Source organism: Lagenorhynchus albirostris, chromosome 17, assembly GCF_949774975.1.
Source record: "Lagenorhynchus albirostris chromosome 17, mLagAlb1.1, whole genome shotgun sequence".
NCBI classification, from domain to species: Eukaryota; Metazoa; Chordata; class Mammalia; order Artiodactyla; family Delphinidae; genus Lagenorhynchus; species Lagenorhynchus albirostris.
Window position 1 is genome coordinate 8,954,229 of NC_083111.1, and position 24,027 is coordinate 8,978,255.

The 24,027-nt window shown below is 39.4% G+C and overlaps 1 protein-coding gene across 1 annotated transcript in view; it reads left to right on the forward strand.

Annotated features, from left to right (window-relative positions):
* NKAIN3 (sodium/potassium transporting ATPase interacting 3) overlaps positions 1 to 24,027 on the forward strand; it is a 506,798-nt gene that overhangs the window by 347,111 nt on the left and 135,660 nt on the right. Inside the window, 1 exon segment of the mRNA XM_060128090.1 lies at positions 19,101 to 19,298. Within this exon segment, the coding sequence (XP_059984073.1) occupies positions 19,101 to 19,298 (198 nt within the window).

The following is a 24,027-nucleotide window of genomic DNA, read 5'->3' on the forward strand; positions in this document are numbered from 1 at the left end:
CAGCCATCCAGAGGTGCATCTTTTTCTTCAAATTCCACGTAAGCACCCTATGGGTGAACGGCAGCCATGTATGCTTGTGTGCCCATTGGAGAACTTTCTCCATTCTGCTGTGTTGGACAGTCGGGTTCTTTACATGCTTGTCTTCACGTCTAGATAAAAAGCATCTTCAGGTCCACACTCCTCTGGGTCATCTCCACAATGTCTTTGCACTTGAAGGCCTGCAACCAAAGAATGTTGAAAGTTGAATGAATGTAGAACATCAAATCCAATGATGCAATTTTCAGTTCCGTCATGGCTGCCTCTACTCATTTCAGACTTTGAATATGTCATCTGTGTATTATATGTGACATAAAAATACAACTTCCAAACCAATATTATTGATATCATTCCACTCAGAAATCATTCAGTTTAAGACAGGAGGCCATACAATTACAATGATCTCCAAAAATGGGGGAGGGGTGTCAAATGCATTGGAAAATATTTTAATCTGAAAATTGTGGACATTTTAGAAGCAAATATTTGGTTATTTTGATCTTGAAAGATTCTTTTTTTTTTTTTTGGCCATGCCATTCGGCATGTGGGATCTTAGTTCCCCGACCAGGGATTGAACCCACACCCCCTGCTTTGGAAGTGGGCAGTCTTAACCACTGGACCACCAGGGAAGTCCGAAAGTTAGATTCTTATGCAGATAGTGTGTACAGAAAGACAGAGTGCCTGTGGACAATTTGCTTCCTGATCAAACTAATAATTATTTTATTTGTATTACCGAGGATGAACACCAGTGACTGAGACAAACATGGTTTTTGGAGTTTTCTAGATGACTTACATGTTGCAAGTTAGAGTCAGGGGCCAGCACTTTAAAGACTTGTAAATTGTCGCCTGTGTTCTATCTTTAGCCACAGATCCATTTTTGAAAATTCTAGGTGGTTTGAGTTTAAATTGGTCTCTTAAATGATTCTGTTGTTGTAGAACCCACTTAGCAACATTTAAAGTTTTGTTTCCAAAATTTTGTTCTTAGAAAGCTTAGCTGGTTGTTTCGTTTTGATTCCTAAGTCAAATTTAAGAACTATTAAGACCTCTGCAAAATATCAATGTAAACTTCATTGAAGCCGTATAATAATAGAAGAATTAAAAATAAAAACTACAGGGAGTTATGCTTCACTGAATCACATTGTCAGCATTAATGATTGCCTACATTTGCACCAATATTTCATTCCTTTCATTCCATAGCATCATGGGAATGAGCTCCATTAAGGTAATATATTCCAAAGAAGCTCATTATTTTCTGGGCTGGGGGGATAGGGGTATTGTTCCATGACAGAGCTACTGAATTTAATTTCCTCTACCTTGCAAGCAGTACATACATTCATTACTTTAATTTATTAAAAGTATATTACCTAAAACCGCAGTTAACTAAGTCAGACAATTTGCTTAATCTCATAGTATCTAGCATTTTGGTCATCTTTCACTAGGTATTCTCTGAAGCAAATTCTCATTTTCTTTTTAACAAAATCATTTTCTAATTTAGATTTTTAAGATCAACAGACCATTTCAGCAAGATAATCATTAAATATAGGTTTTCACATCTACTCTTGCAAATTAGCAAGGTGAATTTTGTTTTGTTTGCTCTTATTATTTTTCTTATTCAGTGTTTATTTTATTATGGCTGTAAAAATGGTATTTGCAGATAAGATGTGGTGAAATACATACACTTTTCCTTTCCTGAACAACTTTTTAAACTTCTTTGGAGTTTCTCTGGAAGAGTTCTTTAACTTTATTGTCTAACATTTCTAAATGAGCTTTTTATTTACACCATAATATTTTAAGTACCCAAAAGGTCGTTTTTTTACAAAATCTTCATCTTACTTCATAGTTATTCATAGTTATGATACTTTTCTCTCTGCTTTCTGTGGATATGAATGATGGTCTTTTATTTCTGGAGAAAGAGAGCCGTCTTTGCCACTAGGGTATCTGTTTCTTCCAAGCACTTCATTTTCCCCTGTTTGCCGTGGTCTCTGTCCCCTGTCTTCAGGGAGGGGTTGCTCAAAATCTCGACGAATTCCGCGAGTCTTCCTGGCCACCTCCTTCATATTAGGGTGGATTTGGCTTTGCTCTCCAGCTGTCGGATATCCCAGAAGAGAGTCTCCTAGCCTCTCTCCTAGCTTCTCCTAGAAGGTAAAGCCTGGCTTCATCCTTGAGTACCTGTGTGCTTTTCTTAAAACTCTTAGGACTGTTCTGGTGGCTTAAGGAGGGAACGAAAGTGCATTTATATTTGTTGCAAACCACCATCTTGACCAAGAATTCTCCTTTATTTCTGTCTACTCTTAGCAGCTAGAACATAACTTGCAAAAGTGGGGATTAATTAAATAATCGTTGAGAATAGAAGATAAATGGAAGGAATCTAGGAAGTTAAACAGGGATTATCCTTGCAACTCTTTTTTTTTTTTTTAAATGCTTTGTTTAGGGAAGGTTTTAGTTTGAGTTCAAAGTTAAAGGGTCTGAAAATTCTGAAGAACATATCGTATGGTTCGTTTGTGGCTGAGAACGATGATTTGGTCAAATGGTATGAAAGGCTTTAAGAATTATTCATTTTTCACTGGCAGCACCTGGCACCATTTGGAACCACAAACACCGTTTTCATAGAAGTTAACAGCCCAGAAGGTATATCACATTTTGATGACGAATGTTCTAAAAAGTTGCAAGAATATGACATTATTGACAAATTCCCCCCTCCTATTTATCTTTAAGGGGCTTATTAAATAATAGGAGACCGTCCAGGGAGTTTTCTTATATTGCTTTATTATTCTTCAATTAAATTATCACTCAGAGTTCCTGGATTTAGTCTTTCATATTTCAAGGCACTGAGAGTTAAGTTGTGGTCTGGCTCAAGGGATTCTGAGAGGTCTTTAGACCCGGCAATGGATGAGTTCTGGGAAACGTGAGACTCTTCACTAACAAGGCATCTCATGCAGAACATTTAGCAGGCCCTTTCTTTCTAGAAACTTATGACCTCTATTTTGGGGAAATGTTCTTAAATCATGTGTTGCTGATTTTCTCCCCTCCGTGCTGTGTGTCCTCCGTGTTCTAATGGGAAATTCTATCACTCAAACATTGCGTATTCTGGATCAGTCTTCTAGCTTCTTGCCTTTTCTCTATTTTCCATTCATTTGTCTTTTTACTCTACTTTCAGGGAGATTTCTTAAAACTTTATCTTCCAACCCTTCTACTTAATTTCCAGGTGTGCTATTATGTTTCTAATTTCAAATGCTCTTTTTTAAAATTTGGGTGTCCTGCATTAGTAGCATCCTATTTGGGGTTTATACATGTTCCTAATTGTTTTGTTTTGTAGATTTTTTTCTCCCTGCATGATCTGTTTTCTCAAAGTTGCTTGCCTTTTTTTTTTTTTCTGTCTGTTAGTTTGAGCCTTTATCTTTGAGAGCCTTTCCTCAGATTTTTCTCATCCTCGGCTTTCCGTGCATGATAACGAGTGAGGGCTTTAAAACTTGATTGGCTCTGCTGAGCACATCTTGGGTCTTCTCAGCTATAGTGTGAATGGGCATTTTATCTCCTCCTGTGTTCTTATCTATTTAACAAATATTTATGGAGAAAGCACAATGTCACTAAGAATTACTGAGATTAATGTTTGCATTTGGTTACATAACATGTCTATTATGAATTGGATATTATTCAATTAGTAGGAATATCCCCTAAATGAAACTTGTTAGGTTAAAATTTGTTAACTCCCAAAGATTGAAGTAAACAGTTCTATGGTTTATATGTGTCAGTAAATAAGACTTTGATATATAGAAGCCCTCATTCTATTACTAAATTTAATAATGCAAATGGAGTTATAGTTTATTGCTTCTATAGAAAGCTTCATCAGTTTCTGAGAGGACTAGAAAGCTAATTGTAATGTATTTGGAATTCTTTTAGAATCAGGTGGTTATTATTAATGTTTATTTCAACCAGAATTAAACCCCGAGATTTTTACAGATCACAGTTTCAGTTTATCCAGATAGTATATTTCCTTCCGGGTATAGTATTAGATATTTAACTTTTATACTTAGATATTTGATCTATACAAGTTTATGGTTCAGCAAGCAATATAATTTGCCAGACATGTCTCCATTTTTCATTTCAGAAATAGACCAATTGCTTGTACAATAGTATGGCATTTTTTATGTAGCAGTTTGCACAGACTATAATTTGTTTTCATTTATAAAAAAGTATGAAGTTCGTATTCAGACTGGTTTATTGAAGGAGTAAATCTTTACGTAAACGATGACAGTATTATTTTTTAGTGTATATAATTTTTTAAAGAAAACAACATGCTATGATAGCTTTTACTCATGAAATAGAAAGGACTGCTTTTTTTCTTTAAAAGTGTTTAGTAATTGTTTTATCTTTTATATCACATGTATATTATTTTAAGAGAAAAAATTAATTGGAAAGAAAACTACCAAATTTCTTTGAACATTTTCTATATGCCAAATATTCTGCTAAAGTTTACTCTATATGGGTTATGTCATTTAATCCTCATAACAGCCCTACAAGTTTATTGTTATTCACATTTTATGGATTAGAAAAATACCAAGGCTCAATAATAAATATAATAAAATAATGACAATATTAATAATAATGTTTAAAGTCACTAATATTCACTAAATATTCGTGAATATGAGCTCTACTTGGGGCACTGTTTTAACTGCTTTGTATATATCATGTCATCTGATCCTTACCACACGTATGAAATAGGTACCAAGATCATTCCCATTTTACAAATGAAAAAGGGAAAGGATACTTTCCCTCAGAGGGAAAAAAAAAATAACTGACCCAAAGTCACAAGGCCAAATTCAAACACAGGGAGCTGCGTCCATAGTCAATGCTAAAATATGACTCTTGGATCCCTTGGGACCATTATTATGCTGGGAGTAACAGAAACTCTGACTCAAAGTGCCATAGGCATTAAGGGCATCTAGCATCTCGCATCCCAAAGCCCAGATGTAGAGCAGGTCTCAAGACTGGTTGATGATGAAGTGATGTCATCAAGGACCCAGGTTATTACTATGTCTGTTTTGCCACTTTGGTCTGGCTTCCAAAATTAGGTCTGCTTCTTACTGGCTATCAATTTAAGCAAATTACTTATACCAAGAATGAGCCCAAGTATGTTCAGTTGTAACTGAGAATGACAATGTTGCAGTATTGATTTAGAACTGGAAGCAGGAAGGCTGCAGCTGTTCCAGGCTTCATGACTGGGTACCTGTTTCCTTTTTCTCATCTACATGGTCAGCAGAATAACATCACCTACCCCAGGAGCTGTTGTGAGGATTAAGTCAGTTAAAATACATAAGATGCTAAGAACCATGGCTGACACATTGTAAGTGCTATGTACGTGTTAACTATTATGGTGGTTGTTTTTCTGGTTATGCTACTGTGAAATGTCCAGAAAAAAGCAATTATAGTGGCTTCCTAGAAATCAAAAAATTTTTAGTCCTGTAGGGGATTTTTTTCCCACATCTGCCTTGTGGGAGTTGGGTTTCAAGCCTTTCCCTTGAACAGCCACCTAATAGGACAAGTTTACCGTAGACAACAGTCAGGACGCCCCAGAGCTGAGGGTAGTCACCTTCTCCGAGGCCAGGGCCAGGAAGGGATGGGGCATAAAGAGACAGGCTCAACAACCTTCCTCATTTACTGTGAATATGATGTAGAGGCTGTTAGCATTGGTGCCTCCAAAGGACTTGGCATAAGACGTAACGAAAAAGACAAGGAGCGAGTCAGCAGCCTGAGTTTGCCACCTTCCTCTGCCATGTAACTGCTATTTGGTTGAAACACTGACTCCTCAACCAAAAATCGGAACTAGGTAACCCAGGGTCATTTTGACTGAGTGTGTGCACGTCAGTGCCCCCACTGCATCCCTCCAGAAGCTGCACAGACAACCAATGACCTTCCTGATAAGAAGAGATCCCATCCCACAGCTCCTTCTGGTCCATGATACCAAAGATGCTGTGCTTCCCTGCCAGGCCCTTCAAACAAATGAGAATACTAATACACATCCTCCTGACTGGATTTAAGAATCAAATATGATCATATGTAGAAATGCTCTGTGAATCTGTAGGACACAGCAATAAAGAATGGGGGTTAATTTACCCCTACAGGACTTCTGATCCATCTGCTAGGACGGCAGATTAGTCCTTTCCTGATAATGGATTGATGGCAGATGCACAACCTTAGAAGCTATGTTGCTCATTAACCCGTGACACTAGAATCTTAGTTATAAAAGTGAGCAACTTTATAGAACACATATTGGAGACAACATTAACGAAATGATTAGGATTTAATGTTTCCTAATGGGCTGTTATGTCCTTTTTTTTCCTTGAAGTAGATTAAAAAATACATGGACCTGTGGCATAGAGATTAGTATCATTCTAAAGAGCTGGCATCAGAACACTCACAGACACGTGGGGAATTGCTCCCTTTGGCCTGGAAACTGGAATTCTCAGAAAAACGCTTAGAGAATAGCAGCTGTTAGGAATCATCTTTCAAGAAGCCCAACCAAGGGACTTCCCTGGTGGCGCAGTGGTTGAGAACCTGCCTGCCAATGCAGGCAACACAGGTTCAATCCCTGGTCCAGGAGGATCCCACATGCCGCAGAGCAACTAAGCCCGTGAGTCACAACTAGTGAGCCTGTGCTCTAGAGCCCGTGCTCCATGAGAGAAGCCACCGCCACGAGAGGCCCACGCACCACAACGAGTAGCCCCTGCTCGCCACAACTGGAGAGAGCCTGCACACAGCAGCGAAGACCCAATGCAGCCAAAAATAAGTTAATTAATTAATTAATTTAAAAAGAAGCCCAACCAGAATTTACCTAGAAATTAACACCTGCTATTGAAGATATGTCTAATATGCAAAATTAGCAAGGAGGCTATATCCACAGTTTTATTGTAGTTTCAGTTCTACTTTAAAATTGCCATAGCAGAAGAACATTTGATCAGGAGACAGATAGCACTGAGTTTTACTACAAATGAGGGTCTGACTACTACAGCTGAAAATAGTGTCACGCCCAGAAATTTAAATGTGAAGAGGCCACAATTCAGTCAGACATTCTGTGGCTTGAATTGTTAAATGGTCACACTTACCTATAGAAAGAATATTCGTTTTCTAGCTAAAGTATTTATTTTGGAAATACTTCCCTGAGTCATTTTCCTAGAAGTAGGAGCCTATTCCCCATAACAAATTAAGCTGCTCAAATTTGAAATGTGATTTTTATGTCTGTCTGTGCTTTACTCTTTGCTTCGTCAGTCAGCGATTTCTGCCTAATAAGATTGAAATCGTAGTACAAGAGTCTTTTTTTTAAAAAAACTAAAGCTGTGTTTTGTTTTGTCATATAATTTATTGTAATTAAAGTTGTATTTTTACAATACCAAATGATGAATAACCATTATCCAGCTACTTTGATCAAGAGCTAATTTCAGATTCTGAGTTCATTAAGTTAATTTAAAACTGTCAATAGTTACATATTCAGATTAAGATTCTTATTAAAGAAGTATTTCGTTTTATTACTTTCCTATAAATATGCATTTCTGCGTGAGTATAGAAAATGAGATTTGTAAATAGAACTTCAAACCTTTTAAATTTACTAGACAGTGATTTACCCCCCAGAATCTTCATGATGGTGAATCAGATGGCAAAAATTACAGGTATAAGAATAAAGTTTATGGCTTTTCCAAAACATGACTTTCTATCCATTATCTCTTAGACTCCTTAAACCTACGATTGGGGATTTTTTTTTTTTTTTGGTTAGTGTGACACACTACTTGTAAAACAACCTCAGCAAAAAAAGGGCTTGTGGTTAAATAGAAGAACCTTTTCTTGTTACATCCTTGTGGAGTGAAAAACTACATATTTTACAAATAAGTAATTCCCTAGTACTTTAAGTCTGGGATCACACCTAAGGGACACCAGGCTAGTTGACTAAACTCTGAAAAATATGGTCAAACCAATTATTCTTTGATAAGTTTTTAGAAGACATTTTAAAGCGTCTTGTTTAACTCATGCAGCATTTTTCCTCAATGTATTAAACCAATTTATCTGCATAAACACAGTGTAATTTACATGAATATTATTCCTTTTAACATGTAGTTGAAAATATTCAATTGTGGCAAAACCATTTTTCAAAGTAGCCCAGCATAACACAGGTGCAAGGCAGTCAATTCTTTATTCCAATGCCAATTCTCCTTCTTTTTTTTTAATTATTTATTTATTTTAGCTGTGCTGGGTCTTCGTTTCTGTGCGAGGGCTTTCTCTAGTTGTGGCAAGCAGGGGCCACTCTTCATCGCGGTGCGCGGGCCTCTCACTATCGCGACCTCTCCTATTGTGGAGCACAGGCTCCAGACGGGCAGGCTCAGTCGTTGTGGCTCACGGGCCTAGTTGCTCCGCAGCATGTGGGATCCTCCCAGACAAGGGCTCAAACCCGTGTCCCCTGCATTAGCAGGCAGATTCTCAACCACTGTGCCACCAGGGAAGCCCCAATTCTCCTTCTTATTAGCTGCTGTCTAAAGCAAACTTATCATGTCTATTCTACATAATTTTTTTTGTTTTCTTCCCTTCCTATTTTTGTTTATATAGTACTTCCTCACCCTAAGATAAATATTCATGTTTTTCTTCTAATTCTTTTATGGTTTATATTTTATGTTTAACTCTTTAATACATTCAGAATTGACCGTTTGATTTTAAAGTGTGTGTATTTTTTTTACATTTTCTTTTTTTTTATTGAAGTAGAGTCGATTTACAATGTTGTGTTAGTTGCAGATGTGCAGCAAAGTGATTCAGTTATGCATACATATATACCTATTTTTTTCAGATTCTTTTCCCTTACAAGTTATTACAAAATATTGGGTATAGTTCCCTGTGCTATACAGTAGGTCCTTGTTGGTTATCTATTTTATATATAGTAGTGTGTATCATTTATTTTATTTAAGAACAAATAATTCCTTCAATGAACATTTATTACATACTCACTCTGTTTGGCACTGTGTTTACAAAAATGAATCCATGCCAGGTCTTGAGAAACATAAAATCAGAGGGTAAGGTAGGCCATAAAAAGATAAATTAAACTACAATGTGAAAAGGGTCAAAGAGCAGGAAGAAGACACAAAGCTTTGCCAATAGTGGTAAGCTTCTCCACTGGCTAGGGTTTTGCTTCTTGGGGCAGGTAGGATGCTGAGTTCGTAGAGTACTCTCATTACAAAGCTGGACTCACATTAGCAGAAAAAAGCAGGTGTACTATTGAATATGAACTGGCTGTGTCCAAGTCTGGACAAAGACAATAGACAAATGTCATTAAGTAGACATTGCTGCTGCCACTCCCACCTCATAAGTCCAGAAAGATCAGAATATTATGATTGCCTTCCAATAAATATTAGGCATAGGACCGCCCTCGGAATTTTTGCAGTGCTGTGTTTAACCTGTGTATGACGTGGAAGCTTCGGTCAGAGAAGGCTTGTTGGGAATCTATCTTTCCTTCTCCTTTCCTGTATGAGTCGAGCCCCCTACAGTCTCCTGCACATTATTCTGCTTCTCCTAGTGGTGGGACAAGAGGCATGGGTGGCAGAGGGTAGAGTCGGGAGCATGGGTGCGGCAGAAAGGTAGGGAGGATCTGCCATCACGCCCTTAAAAATCTAAGAACCATCAGAAGTAACTTGCATTCTAAAAATGGACCCTATTCTTGTCGCTAAAGTTCTTTAATTATGTTCATTGGCAGCTTTGCATTGACCACGAGCCTGGTTGCATTCTCTGGGGAACTAACATTTGACACTTTCATACATGTGAGAAGCTTTGAAAAGCTCTGGGATGACCAAGTCCTAAGAATCACTGTCCTACAATCAGCTGAGAGCTTGTCTAGTTTTTTTTTGTTTGTTTTGCGGTACGGGGGCCTCTCACTGTTGTGGCCTCTCCCGTTGCGGAGCACAGGCTCCGGACGCGCAGGCTCAGCGGCCGTGGCTCACAGACGCGGCATGTGGGATCTTCCCAGACCGGGGCACGAACCCGTGTCCCCTGCATCGGCAGGCGGACTCTCAACCACTGCGCCACCAGGGAAGCCCCTCAAAGCATCATTCTTAAAGGAAAACTGTATCGGACTGTGTGAGTCACTTTCTACATAAATGGCTCTGAATTAAAGTAGTTCTAAATACCTTTGTTCTGCATTCACCAATATATTATAATTAATATAGATTGTATACTTTTAGATTACAAGGTGCTAATGAAGAAAATATGACATGTTTGCACTATGATGAATAGAGAACAATGACTATAAATAGCATTTCTGTTAAAGAGATGAGCAAGGAAAAACTGATGCATTCATTCTCAGAGAAGATCTTGTGACCTAATGAGATGTTTAACTTTATAATGATTTATATGTACAGTAGGACTATTTTATTTATAAGGAGGAAACCTACACTGTTTGAAGTCTCTTTGGGCAGAGCATAGACAGGCATTGTTGCCACTTTAGACACTACAAACGATGTAGTTACAATAACTACCGAACATCCATTGAAGATGCCATCTGGTAAGTTGCCCCACAGAAATAATCCCAGCTCATGGCAAGAGGGTTGTTTGGTGGCCAGCTGCAGAAATGTCAAAGGGAAGAGGTTTTCTACTTGGGATAATCGTGTGTGTATTCATCTAGGTACTTATGGAAAGTGTAGCTAAGTGTGCTTTTGGACAAGGTTGATATTTTAAGAGTAGTTGCTATCTGTAAGGACAACCAGAAATTAATATGTCTCCCCATGACCTGCAAATTGAAAAGGATTCAAATATTCTTTGGAAAGCTTCAAATTCAACTCTAAGGAAGAGCTAAAAGTGGTCTTTACTTCATTTAGGGGAATTTAAATTACTGGGATTAATCATTGCTAGTAAGAATTCACTTTATAATATGAATTAATTAATAGTTTGGAAGCACCCTGAACTCCTTAGGACACTAGGAAAGAAAACCCCATGACTCAGCCATGGGGTTAAAAAAAAATGACCTTAAATATCATTCCCCCCCTAAAGAATTAATAGTGATAAAATAAACAATGTCCTTTGTGGCCACTGGGCCTTATATACTTGTGGAATATCTGGCTAGTGACACTTAATCTTGTTTAGACGAAAGGCAGAGAGCTAATGCTGACATGAAGCATCTCTATACTTGGTGTGATTACTTATCAGTCATATTAGGGGATCTGTGGAGACATGAAGAGAGACAGTACTCTCAAAACGAATATCGTGGGCAGATGTGGGCTTTTATTCTCAGTTCAGCGCCTGCCCCACAGCAAAGTGAATAGCCCCCCATCCCCCTGAACACGTGTGCACACACCGAGCTGCTACAATAGAAATCCAACTCTGCATTTGAGTCCTTGTCTCTGGAATTTCCAGATCCCAAGAGGCTCCCTCCTGCAAGCCTTCCAAGATGGTTACTCTGAAACTTGAGATTGGTGGTGAGAGTTAAGAACCTGCCAGAGAGGTTTTTACCACATCCAAGTTTGCAATTAATCAGACCTCTTTCCAGCCTTCACGATTATTTGAGCAAAGGAAGCAACTGAGAAAAAACAGTGTTCTTTTGCAGAGGGTTTTGAACCACACCAGCAGCTACATACACAGATCAAAAATACCAGTATTATTCTATTTATCCGGCTACCTTTCAAAAAGGGAACAACTAAAAGGATCATATGACTTTTCCTTTTTTAAAAAAAAAAAAAAATCCTACCAGATTAAAACAAACATCTATTTTTCTCAAACAAGGAATTTTCCAACCAAAATTTTAAAATAAGCAAGGATTTTCTTTTCAGACAGTAAACTTGGCAAAAAACAGATTGAATAGAAACACTTCTGTTGTGCAAATGAAGTAAAGTGTGTGCATACATGCACATGCGGCATGAATTCTGAATACAACAAACTATAAATATAACACATTAGTACAGGCATGAAACACAAAGGTAGCACCATTTTATGGTCTCAAAATCCCAATTAGCATAAAAGGCATAACATTGTAATCAAATAGTTATTGATTAACACAAAGACAGAGAAGCCAGATGTGTTGAGTGGGCTTGGTAATTAGCTAAGTAAACTACAGGTGTTTAAAATTCATGGATTACAGCAACATGTACACTTATTGTTAGAAAATCATCTGTAGGCAAATCTTAGTGCCGTCAGGTGCAGCAATTACATACCATAAATGTCAGTATCTGGGAATGTACATTATACTTTCACAAATAATATTTGAGGCATCACTGGCATGAAATGGTTTTTTCCATTGCATTGAAATGTTGTTGCATTCTATGCACAAATACTCAGCTTTGAAAGGCTGTCTTTGCAGGGACATACCTGGTTCTGCCCTATGGACCTGATGGACATCAAAAGTGGGGATGAATTAGGAGATTGGGATTGACCTATATGCACTAATATGTATAAAATAGCTAATAAAAACCTGCTTTATAAAAAAAAATTCAAAAAATAAAACTGGTAACATGTTTTTTTAAGTGTAACTTACATGTAAAAAACATTTTAATTAAAAAGGCACTACTGGGCTTCCCTGGTGGCGCAGTGGTTGAGAGTCCGCCTGCCAATGCAGGGGACACAGGTTCGTGCCCCGGTCTGGGAAGATCCCACATCCCGCGGAGCGGCTGGGCCCGTGAGCCATGGCCGCTGAGCCTGCGCGTCCGGAGCCTGTGCTCCTCAACGGGAGAGGCCACGACAGTGAGAGGCCCGCGTACCGCAAAAAAAAAAAAAAAAAAAAGGCACTACTGTATATATACACAGTAATAAATTCAAACAATACAAAAGACTTAGAACAAAAAGTAAATCTCCTACCCCAAACCTTCAATGCCTCTCCCCTAGAGGAAGCCACTACTAAGTATGTCCTTCTAGAAAAGTGCTGTGCATATGGATTAAAAAAAAGTGCACACATATGGATTTTTTTAAAAAAGCAAATCAGCGTAAAACAAGACATGGCTAATGAATGTACAACTACAAAGTAAACACAGATAAGAGAAGGGGAGGTTGACATTTAAAAGAAAAACAAAAGTCTTCCTGCAAATTGCAGACTTTTGTAAATTTCTCGCTGTATTTCCCCTACCCCCTTCAAGGTGGCCCTGCAGGAGGTGGGCTTCATTTATATCATTTCCTCTAATGGGACTAGTGATTTCTTTTAAGTCGTTATTGGAAAACTGGGGGTGAGGGGGGGGTGGGGGGGTGTTCGTTTGGATCCTTCCACAGCATCCAATGGTTTTGGAAAGAAATTCAGCCTTTCACCATGGTTCTTTTCCTCCTTGTTTTGCACAGTGTCTCAGTTATTTTAATAAACACATGAGAAAGATGGCTGATTCTCTCCGTACTTACCTTTCTTAAGAAATGCATTTGATAATACATTCCTACTCAAGAGTGGGACCACTAGGTCATAAGGCATACATTTATCTAGCGACAGTGGATATACAAAACTTTTTTCAAAGTGGCTGCACAAATTCACACTCCCACTAGCAATAATGGATGTTCAGTGACCTTCTGGGGTTTTTTTAGGTTTTCTCAATTCTTAATTGAGTTTGTGCCTCAAAAAATCCAGTAGCAGGCTTCCCTGGTGGCGCAGTGGTTGAGAGTCCGCCTGCCCATGCAGGGGACACGGGTTCGTGACCCGGTCCGGGAGGATCCCACATGCCGTGGAACGGCTGGGCCCGTGAGCCATGGCCGCTGAGCCTGCGCGTCCGGAGCCTGTGCTCCGCAACGGGAGAGGCCACAGCGGTGAGAGGCCCGCGTACCAAAAAAAAAGAAAAAAAAAAAAGAAAAGCCCTATCAATACCTAGTTGTAAGGATAAGAAACAAAATCAAAATGATCAATGGCTGCTCCTCACTCTGCAGACTGTTCTTTATATTCAACACCAGTGGCATGGGCCTAAATAATTATGATGTGCTATGGCTTGCAGGAAGAATTCTCTAAGAAAGCAACAGTAGGGGGCTTCCCTGGCGGCACAGTGGTTAAGCATCCGCCTGCCAATGCATGGGACACGGGTTCGAGCCCTGGCCCAGGAAGATCCCACATGCTGCGTAGCAACGAAGCCCGTGCGCCACAACTACTGAGCGTGAGCTCTAGAGCCCGCAAGCCACAACCACTGAGCCCACGTGCCACAACTACTGAAGCCTGCACGCCTAGAGCCTGTGCTCCGCAACAAGAGAAGCCACGACAATGAGAAGCCCTCACACTGCAATGAAGAGTAGCCCCCGCTCACTGCAACTAGAGAAAGACCGCGCACAGCAACAAAGACCCAAAACAGCCAAAAGTAAATAAATAAGTAAATTTAGAAAAAAAAAAAAAAGAAAGCAACAGTAACTGACAAACACTTTCAAATGGAAGCTTGAAAACCTTTTAAGCTTATCGCTAAGAGCTGCTTTTAATATAGGAAAATAACATATAATTATTGATATATCAGTAATTAAACTGATGCTAAGTCTTTGTATAATGGGCTCCAAACACGTAAACCTCGCTACCAAGCACTGTGTTTGTCCTTTATGATATAGATCTACAGTACTCTCTGAAATGTTTGGTGCTTCAGTGAAAAGAAAATTATTAGAAATGTAAGACATTTGTTTTAATTTTTCTAATTCCTATTCTGAGATAAACAGTATTTCAAAAGAAATCTCAACTGACATGAATTTAATTATATAAATGTAAACCCAAAGCTAACTCTAAAATTGAGCAAAATCTATTTTCTTACATACTTGTGGACATCTCTTCAAAGTCACATTTTCACTTGCAGATGGGCTGGCTTATGACAAAAGACAGTGAAAAGACAGAGTAGATAGCCATACAAAATTGGATTCAATGACCCTTCTAGCCACAACTAAGGAGAAAGGAAAAAAATGATTATTAGTAGTTGGGAGTCCATTTCTAGAAATAAAGAGGATTAGCTAAAATTAAATTAGATACATGCCAAAAAAAGCAGATGATTAAAAGAACAAAGAAGAATAAGAGAAAGACTAGTTCTTTGCTTAATGAAAAATTATATAGTGGTCTACTGTAATAGAAAGTGAGTATTGAATTTTTCAGGGTGTGAGCCAATTCCAATACTGTAGCTACACTTACTAGGAATAAAATGTGGGCAGGCATATCCACGTACACAGTTAATGAGCATTTCAAAGAATTCTGGAAATTCTTTTTTTTTTTTTTTTTTAACTCAAGTACTTGAAGAAAATGGGAACAAGTTTGAGATTCACACTAATGAGATGAAAGGGCTTTTAAACACTTAGTATTTAGTTGAGTAGATATTCAGGGAAAAGCAGTGTTCTGGAATAATTTTAAGTCATAACTTTGCGAGTGTGAGTAGATGCATGGATTGACTCTTGTCCACCCCATGTTCTTACTACCTGGACTCCCAACTTCATGAAAAACACCGAATCCTCTCTTCTCAATCCCCTCAGTTCCTTGAAATGCAGTTTTTCACTCCCAACACTCTGCCGGCATTGCATTTTGTAAGGTCCCCGTTGCCCACCACTCAGCAAATTCAGTGCTGTTTTTTGTTGTTGTTTGTTTGTTTTATTTTAGGAGGAGTTTTTGCCTCTGGCATTACCAACTTCCCTGAAATTCTTTCTCCTGTTGGCCTGGACATGCTCTGTCTCTCCAGGCTGTCCTCACACCTCCCAAACCCTTCATGTTTCTTCTCTCTCTCCTTGCTTTCTTCCTCCTTGTTTTACAAACTGTCCCTTGGTAATCACATACACTTGCATAAATACAAATACCGTTATCCATATCTCTTAAATTCTAAGGACAATGGCAAAGACATCAGTTGTCAATTTTCTTAACCATGGTGTGCTTAAATTCTCAGATAATATTCTAATTCCAAGAAATGGAAAAGAAATGACATTTGAGAGACTCAATTATTTTTAAGGTTACTTTGTTGACCTATGGTTTAGCACTAACCCGTGTGTTTGACAACTACACGCTTTGATATGATAGCCAAAATGTCAACAAAATAAATGAACTCATGCATTTATTTATATACTTTTTCTTTATTAAAAGATCGTAGTTTTCTGAGTTGCATTTCCTTTGACGTGCCTGACATAGGAAATTGAGTTTATTATGTGTTAAGGTGTTTTTTAATGTTTGAAATCTAACTACTGAAGGAGATAGAAATCAGACACAAACTTGTGATAAAATTTTATACCAAATTTAATAGGTCTAAACTTTAAGTATAATTTGATGCTATTGATTTTCTCATTCAAATTTTAATACAGTCATTGCAAAGAATAGAACAGTTTATAAATATGTCACACTGCCAACAAATCAAGTGAGAACTGCACTGAGAGATTTCTGTGAGTGTAACAAATATGTATCATTAGTTCATAAATTCACTTTTCTTTTATTTGGGTAATATAAATTTCAGTCAAAGTCATACTGAAAGGAACTTACAGTCCTGCAATAGAAAAGGCCACTAGGTAAGAATGCGTAAAGAATAGAAATTGCTATGGATTTTGAGGTCATACTAGTTTATCCTGAACCTAATGAATTCTATTAAAATTGGAAATAATCGTTTTTCTGTAGTGACCAAGGCTAACTATAAGAGATTAAATCTGCTGGCCAGGAAAGGGAGCAGCATGCAGTTTGCCTGTAGGTAAATTGCTTTGTATGAAACTGAATTCACTTGCGAAAGCAATTATATTTTTCTATAATATTTTCCCTCTAGAGGGTAACTGCAAAGGATACATGTAGCCAACCAACAACCAAAAAAAAAAAAATGATGTAAAATGTTTTATTATCCATAAAATTCTGTAACTGTGAAGGTAACTGAATGATATGTGCAGCAAATCATAACCAAAAAAAACAAACAAAAAAGATAGAAAATGTTTTATTATTGATCTAATCAGAGGCATACTTACAATGGTGCTTGAATTACTTGAGTTGAGGAGAAGCTAAAACTGTGAAATAACTGCCTACCAGCCTAAACTGGAAATGTTTCTTACCTTGCAATGTGGGTACCACATACAGCAGGGAGTAACAGCAGGTGAGGGGCTCCCACGCTGGTTTTATTCAGTCCCAGACACCTCGAAGTTCAAGAACTTTCCATTTCACACCGGCTTCCCCTAAGTTTTCAGAGTTCCCAATTTCTGGTACTTAGGAGTGTCCTATGCCACTGAGATGGGGACTTGTCCTCCGAGGGACACTGGGATGCACAGATGTGCGTTATTTGTGCTGCACCATCGGTGGGTGGCCCCTGGGCGGCTGAGCAAAAGCCACGTGTGGTGTCCACTCAACAGGTCCCCCTGGCACCAGTGACAACACATTCACGTGGAGTGGAGGCTGGCAAATGGACCTGCTCCTGCGTCCTCGGCTCCCCTGCTGATCCACTGTCCCCGGTCCACGGCCTACAGTCCACAGGCGCCCTTGCCATCTCTCCATCATCACACCTCCTCCTTCCTGCTCCACACGGGCAGCTGTAATCTTTAGCTTATCTGGGAGTCAAGAGTCTGGTTCCTCATCTATTCTTTTCAAACTATTGTTTATGACAAAAACGTTATAGCCTTAGTTCTTCATGGCTGACACTGCAAATACTAAGGGGCATCTCTTGAGAATTAAACACCTGCACTGGTGTTTCTCTTTAGAGCTCTGAAAGCCTATTTTGATATGTAAAAGTCAAGGATTGCCTTCTTTGTTCTTTTGCTCAGCTGTAGTGGCATTCTTTGGAAACAACTTGGGAGGAGGGATCTAGCTCCCTTCAGGGTATGAGGAATTGTAAGGGGTTGGGCAGGGGAACATAGTCGGTAATGGGATAACAACACGTCACAGCTAAAAGTACAGATTGCATAGGGTCAAGTCTGGATCTACCACTACATAGGCAGTTCATTTAATTTATTTATTAACGAAGTTGGGCAATTTATTTTGCCTTTCTTTCCTCACCTGTTTTAGTTTTGTTTTGTTGTTGTTGTTGTTGTTGTTTTATGATTGTTATACAACAAATACTACAAACCTGGTGTCTTAAACAACAGAAATTTATATTCTCATAGCTTATTTTCAGACTTTGGGCCGAAGTCTGAAACTCAGTTTCACTGGGCTGAAATCAAGATGTTGGCAGGGCCGCACTCCTTCTGGAGTTTTAGGGAGAATCCTTTCTCGTCTCTTCCAGCTTTTGGTGGCAGCCAACATTCCTGGACTTGTGGCCACATCACTCCAAGCTCTGCCTCTGTGGTCACACTGTCCTTCCATTCCTCCTTGTGTCTGTCTACTCTCCCTCTGCCTCCCTCTTATAAGGAGACATGTGATTGTCTTTAGGGCCCATCAGATAATCCAGGATAATACCCCCATCTCATGACCCTTAATGCAATCACATCTGCAAAGTCCTTTTCTTGCCATATAAGGTAAAATCCACAGGTTCCAGGGAGTAGGACATAAATGTATTTTGGGGAGACCATTATTCAGCCTACTGTAAGTTAGGATGATGCTAGTACGTGCAAGAACACATAGCGTGTGACAAGTGCTCAGAACAATGTCTAGCAGGCAAAAAATCTCTCAGTAGGGCTTCCCTGGTGGCACAGTGGTTGAGAGTCCGCCTGCCGATGCAGGGGACACGGGTTCGTGCCCCGGTCCGGGAGGATCCCACATGCCGCGGAGCGGCTGGGCCCGTGAGCCGAGGCCACAACAGTGAGAGGCCCGCATACCGCAAAAAAAAAAAAAAAATCTCTCAATAAATGTTAGCGCATGATGGTGATGCCAATGGCAATGGAGCAATAAGAAAATACAGAAGAAAATTTCAATGTGGACAATATAATTTTAAAATAAACATAGGAACTTTTAAATAAACATGTCATCTCTGAAATTTTGATGTGTGCTAACCTTGAAATGTTATTATTCAAAGAATTATATCACCACATTGAATAACTATAACCGATGTGAAAAATGAGCTATTTCATTTAGCCATATGATATACATGTCTCCAATGTTAACTTTGTCTTTTGTCACTTTTTACTTGAAATTTAAACCATTTCAACAATTTCATTCATCCTGAATTCTTCCTAAAGTGAAAATCAAAGATATGATGTGATATGATTGTCTCCTTTTGCTCTCTTGTCTCCTTATATCCTAGGATACAGATCTAATGACATTCAACATCTCTGTACACCGGTCGTGGTGGCGGGAACACGGGCCTGGCTGTGTTCGAAGAGTGCTGCCCCCGTCAGCCCACGGCATGATGGACGATTACACGTATGTCTCCGTCACCGGCTGCATCGTCGACTTCCAGTACCTGGAGGTCATCCACAGTGCCGTCCAAATACTACTCTCTGTAAGTATCACGTTTGTCCGATCAGGACTCTCTTTAATGGCATTTTATATCTAAACTTTCTGTCCGTACACCCCCACCGGTAGATAATGCCGTAGATAAGCACACAGAGAACATCCTTTAAACAATGGAAATAGCAGCGATGATGCTAACGGTAGTTATGCTTAATGGCTGGTGACATCTTTTTCCTCTTGGTATCCAGACACTTTGTTTTTAGAACCAGTTAGTTGCTGTAGTTTCTAACTTGAGATACAATCCCCACAATTCAGTGGAATAGTACCACCATCCCCCAGAAGTGGTGCATTGCCCATTCACTACTGTGGGCTCTTCTCCTAATATACTTCTACTGCTGCAACTACTTCTAATGCATTCTTTTATTAAGTCATGTTAGTTCCAAAGAAAGAAGGATGAAAATACACCCGATGTCTTTCTCAATCTAATAAACCTCATATTTCAAATAATTATTTCTTAAGAAAACAAATTCCTCCAGAGAGTCCTACACATTTTAGTGCCTGAAATTGGTTGTGAGGATACAGTTCCGTATAGAGAAACAGAGAGGCAATGGTTTGATTGGACCACAGAAGGCTTATGTGCTAGGAATTCCTTAAAGACATTTTCTTTCCACCAGACTGTCCCAGCCACAGTTTGATCACGCTGTGGAGTGGAATTAATTTAAGATATATACCATCTTCAAGAATGCTGCTTCTTTGAGATCCGACAAGGACTTGGCATTTTGTTTGAGTCAATATACAATAAAGCCATTCTCACAACACTTTTCACATGAACCAACCATCTCAGTTCTTCTATCCAGCTGGTTAGAGTTAGAGTCAGAATGAGAAAGACAGGCTCAATAATAAATAAATAGATGACAGAAGTACGAGAGGTGTATGTCAATGAAGAATGTACCTTGGAATTATTTCCAGAAAGATCTTTAGGAGTCCCTGCTAACACTTACTGTATCTGTTATCTACTGCTGTGTAACAAACTGCTCCAAACTGTAATTGCTGAAAACAGTATCAGTGTGTTGCTTAGAGTTCTGTGGCTCAGGAATTTGGGCAGGGCTCGGTTGGATTGCTCTGTTTCACATGGTACTAGCCAGGTCACTCACGTGAACCTTCCACCAGAAGCTCTGCTGTGATTAGAATATTCTAGAAGTCCTCACTTATATGTCTGGTGCTGGCTGTTGACCCACATTCTCCTCCACATGGCTTCTCTTTTTGAAGAAAACTTGACAGACTTTCTTGCAGCCAGGCTGCTGGGTTCCAAAAAGAGAAGCCCAACATGCAAGCATTTATCAAGCCTCTACTTGAGAGTAAAGTCTACTGTTGTCCCATTGGCTACAGAAAGTCATGTGACCAAGCCAAGTATCATTGTAGGAGGGGCCTCTAGAAAGGTGAGAGTATCAGGAGACATGGCTCATTTGGAGCCACCAATGCAGCAGTCTTACCCGCCTTTACATAATTTATTAGCTATTGTTCTTTAACCTACATATGTCAAGGTTTAAAATAGTGTTTTAGAGCATATTTGAATTATAATTTTCTAGAAAGACTAAAGACTAGAATAAAATACTTCAAAGATCTTTTAGTGTTCTAGTTCAATGAAAGGCAAATTCTACCCTAAATTCAAAGAGGTTGGACCACAATGCTAAGGAATTTTCTTTCAGAAATGTAACAGGCAATCTGATTATTCTTGGTTTCTATATGCTGTCACTTGTCAATATATGTTTATCAATCTTTCCCTATTCTCTGGTCTTTCTTTACTCTCCTGGCAGTTACATATGAAATGGTGGCAAACTGTATATGTTTAAACCTCTGAATTAAAAAAAAAAACATGGAGGCAAATTTTCTTTTAAAATGTTTCAGTCTATTTTAAGGTGAAATCGTCCTAGGTTCTAAAAGTTCTTATTAAATTTTGTAACACTGAAACATTTTTCTAGAATCCTTCATGTGTGAACAGATTCCCCTCCTTTAAAAAAATGCATAGAAAATTGCTAACCCATTTTGTGGCATGATGGCGTGATTTCCAAGTTTTTATAATGCAGTAGAATGCTATAGAATCAGAAAGTCATTTCTCCATAGTAACTCCAATTCAAATGAACAGCAAGGTGAAAGTATTTATATGATAAGAAGCTGAACTAACATTAAAAACCTACTTTAGAGAAAAGTACAAAATTAAGTGTATGTTGCCACCTATAAGTACTTGTCACTTATAAATTAATTCCTCAGCACATTTGTTTAGTGAACGTTCAGAGCTGTCCACCTGCATACAGAGTCCTCATTATCTTGTTCAGCCTTCCAGCAGTAAAAATATAAGTTGCTGATCTCTGACTTTTCTTGTATAATATACCTGCCAGACAGGATTTTCAATATTTTTTCTTTTTATGTTAAAATGAAATATATCCTGACTTTGTTTCACAGCGATCAAATTATGTATTATTGTTGTGGTTGATTGCATATAATTTTCTTTTATTTTCCACTTATTTCATACGAATATGTCTACAATGATTAGAACTGTGATTTTTAAAAATCTGATGATATGGGAATACTTCCTGTATCTCAGCGTGTGCTGAGATGCTTAGCATGTGCTCAGATGTCTTATTAGTGGAAAAAGTAACAGTTGCAAGATTTAACAGCCCCTACATGGGCAACAACGAAGCAAACAGGCAAAGGGCTTTGAGATGAGGCAGGGTCCCAGAGGCCCTGCTGCCCCAGGGGTTACCCCTATAATTGCTGAAGGCCCAGGAATATCTAGAAGGACACAGGGAGGGGCCGGCAAGGGCGCCCAGGATGGCGGAGGGGGGTTTCAGGGCAGCAGTTCTCTGGCAAGTTGAGAGGGAAGTGTTTGAGTGACTTACCCGCAGATACAGCTCTGATGGTGGACACCACCTGTATGATTGTCCCGCCTAACAGCAGGGCTTGGAACTGGAAGAAACGAAATCCCAGTCATAAGCATTCAACAGGAAATGTGTACAAGCTTGATGGAAACAAACAGACAAAAACAGCAGAGCTCAGAAAGAAGGGATAGGGTCCCACACAGGCTCTGAGAGCATCCGCACCCCACTCAGCTCTCCCCGAGGCCTCCTGCCAATTGTGAGCGACACCAAGTTGAAGATCAAGTGGAATCCCAGGAAAGGCTGTGGGAATTTGAGGGGAGGGGCACGTTTAATTTAGGAGGGGATGATGCCAACATCTTCAAAGGCAGTAGCCGGGATCAAGGCTGCGGGATCTCCACCTCACCTGAAGCATGGCCAGTGATCTGAGTATCAGTCTCCCCGCCCCAACTCTGCCCCGCCCAGTGTCACGCCTGCACTTTGCTCCTGGAGACATGATGCGAAAGTGCAGATGTGATTACTCACTTTCCTTCTGATCACCCTTCGGTGATTCCCGTCACCTTGGAGATGAAATCCGAATTTGCACCTTGTCAGCTGAGGCCCTCATGACCTGCCCCTGCCTGATTCCCACCCTGGTCTCCTGACCCTCCCGGACAGGAGCCCAGCTGCCACCCATGCAGAGTGTGACCTGTTGGCAGGCGAGCCTGCAGCCCGGCCTGCAGCACTCTGCTGGGAGTGGGTCCTCCCCCACCAGCTCTTCATCCACCGGCCACGGTCCACAAGTAGACATCTTTCCTCCAAAAGTTCCAGGATATGTTAATTTAGTTTTTTTAAATAGACAATACATTCACTTAATTCAGAAACATAAAAGTGTGTACGGTGAAAATCCTCCCTCCTTCCCTTGTGTCCCCATTTGCCTGGGGCCCCCATCTCTGCTCCGCATCGGACAACCCACCCCGTTTTGTCTTGCTTGTTTGTTTAGTGTCATGCGTATGACTCCAAAGTGTCTTTAGGCAAATATAAGAAAATGTGACTCTGTATTCTTATCTGCACCTCACAAAAAACAGCATACGATATGCATTCTTCTGAGGCTTTCCTTTTTTTTACTTATTATATATTTTGGAGCTGTTTCCATATCAGCACATCAGTGTTTCATTGTTTATTTTAATGGTCCCCTATTGATTGACATTTGGATTGTTAACTCACCTAAATATAATGATTTTGGATATATATAAGATACAATATAGCTAACATAATATATAATATATAGTATAATACAATGTCAATTGTATATTATAATTATGTATTTTATAATTTATGACACACATGTTATACTAAATAACTGTGCATGTGTCACTGAGAGCATTTCGTAGACCTGTATATCTCATGCACCCCCAGCCTCTACCAGATGGCCTGCCATGTGCACACTGTTTTAGAGTCATTGAGTCTCTGGTCTGTCTACCTTCCAGAAAGAAAGTTCATTGAAGGCTGGTATAGTGTCCTTTTTTCCCCTGTTCATTTCCGTGGTCCCAGTCACTAGCAGAGTGATGGCACTAAATATTTAGTGAATGAATAAATGACGAATGAACACTTCCAACGTCTGAAGTGGGTAAACACAACAGGAAGAATCCATTGATCAAAAACTGGCAGGGGTGAATGCACAGACAAAATGCTGGAGGCAGAGAGAAGATTCCCTTCATCTGGCAAAGGAAGGGGTTGTAGGCAAAATATTCTGCAGTGCTTGGCACGAAGCACTCAATAGCTCTGTGTTGCTAACGGTGCTGTTGTTACTACAACTGCTCTTTGCCTGTCCCTGCCCTACCCGGGCTGGTCCTTCTTCAAAGACTAGAGGGATACATCCTGGCGATGCTCTATGTATTGAAACCTTAGTTCATTAATTCC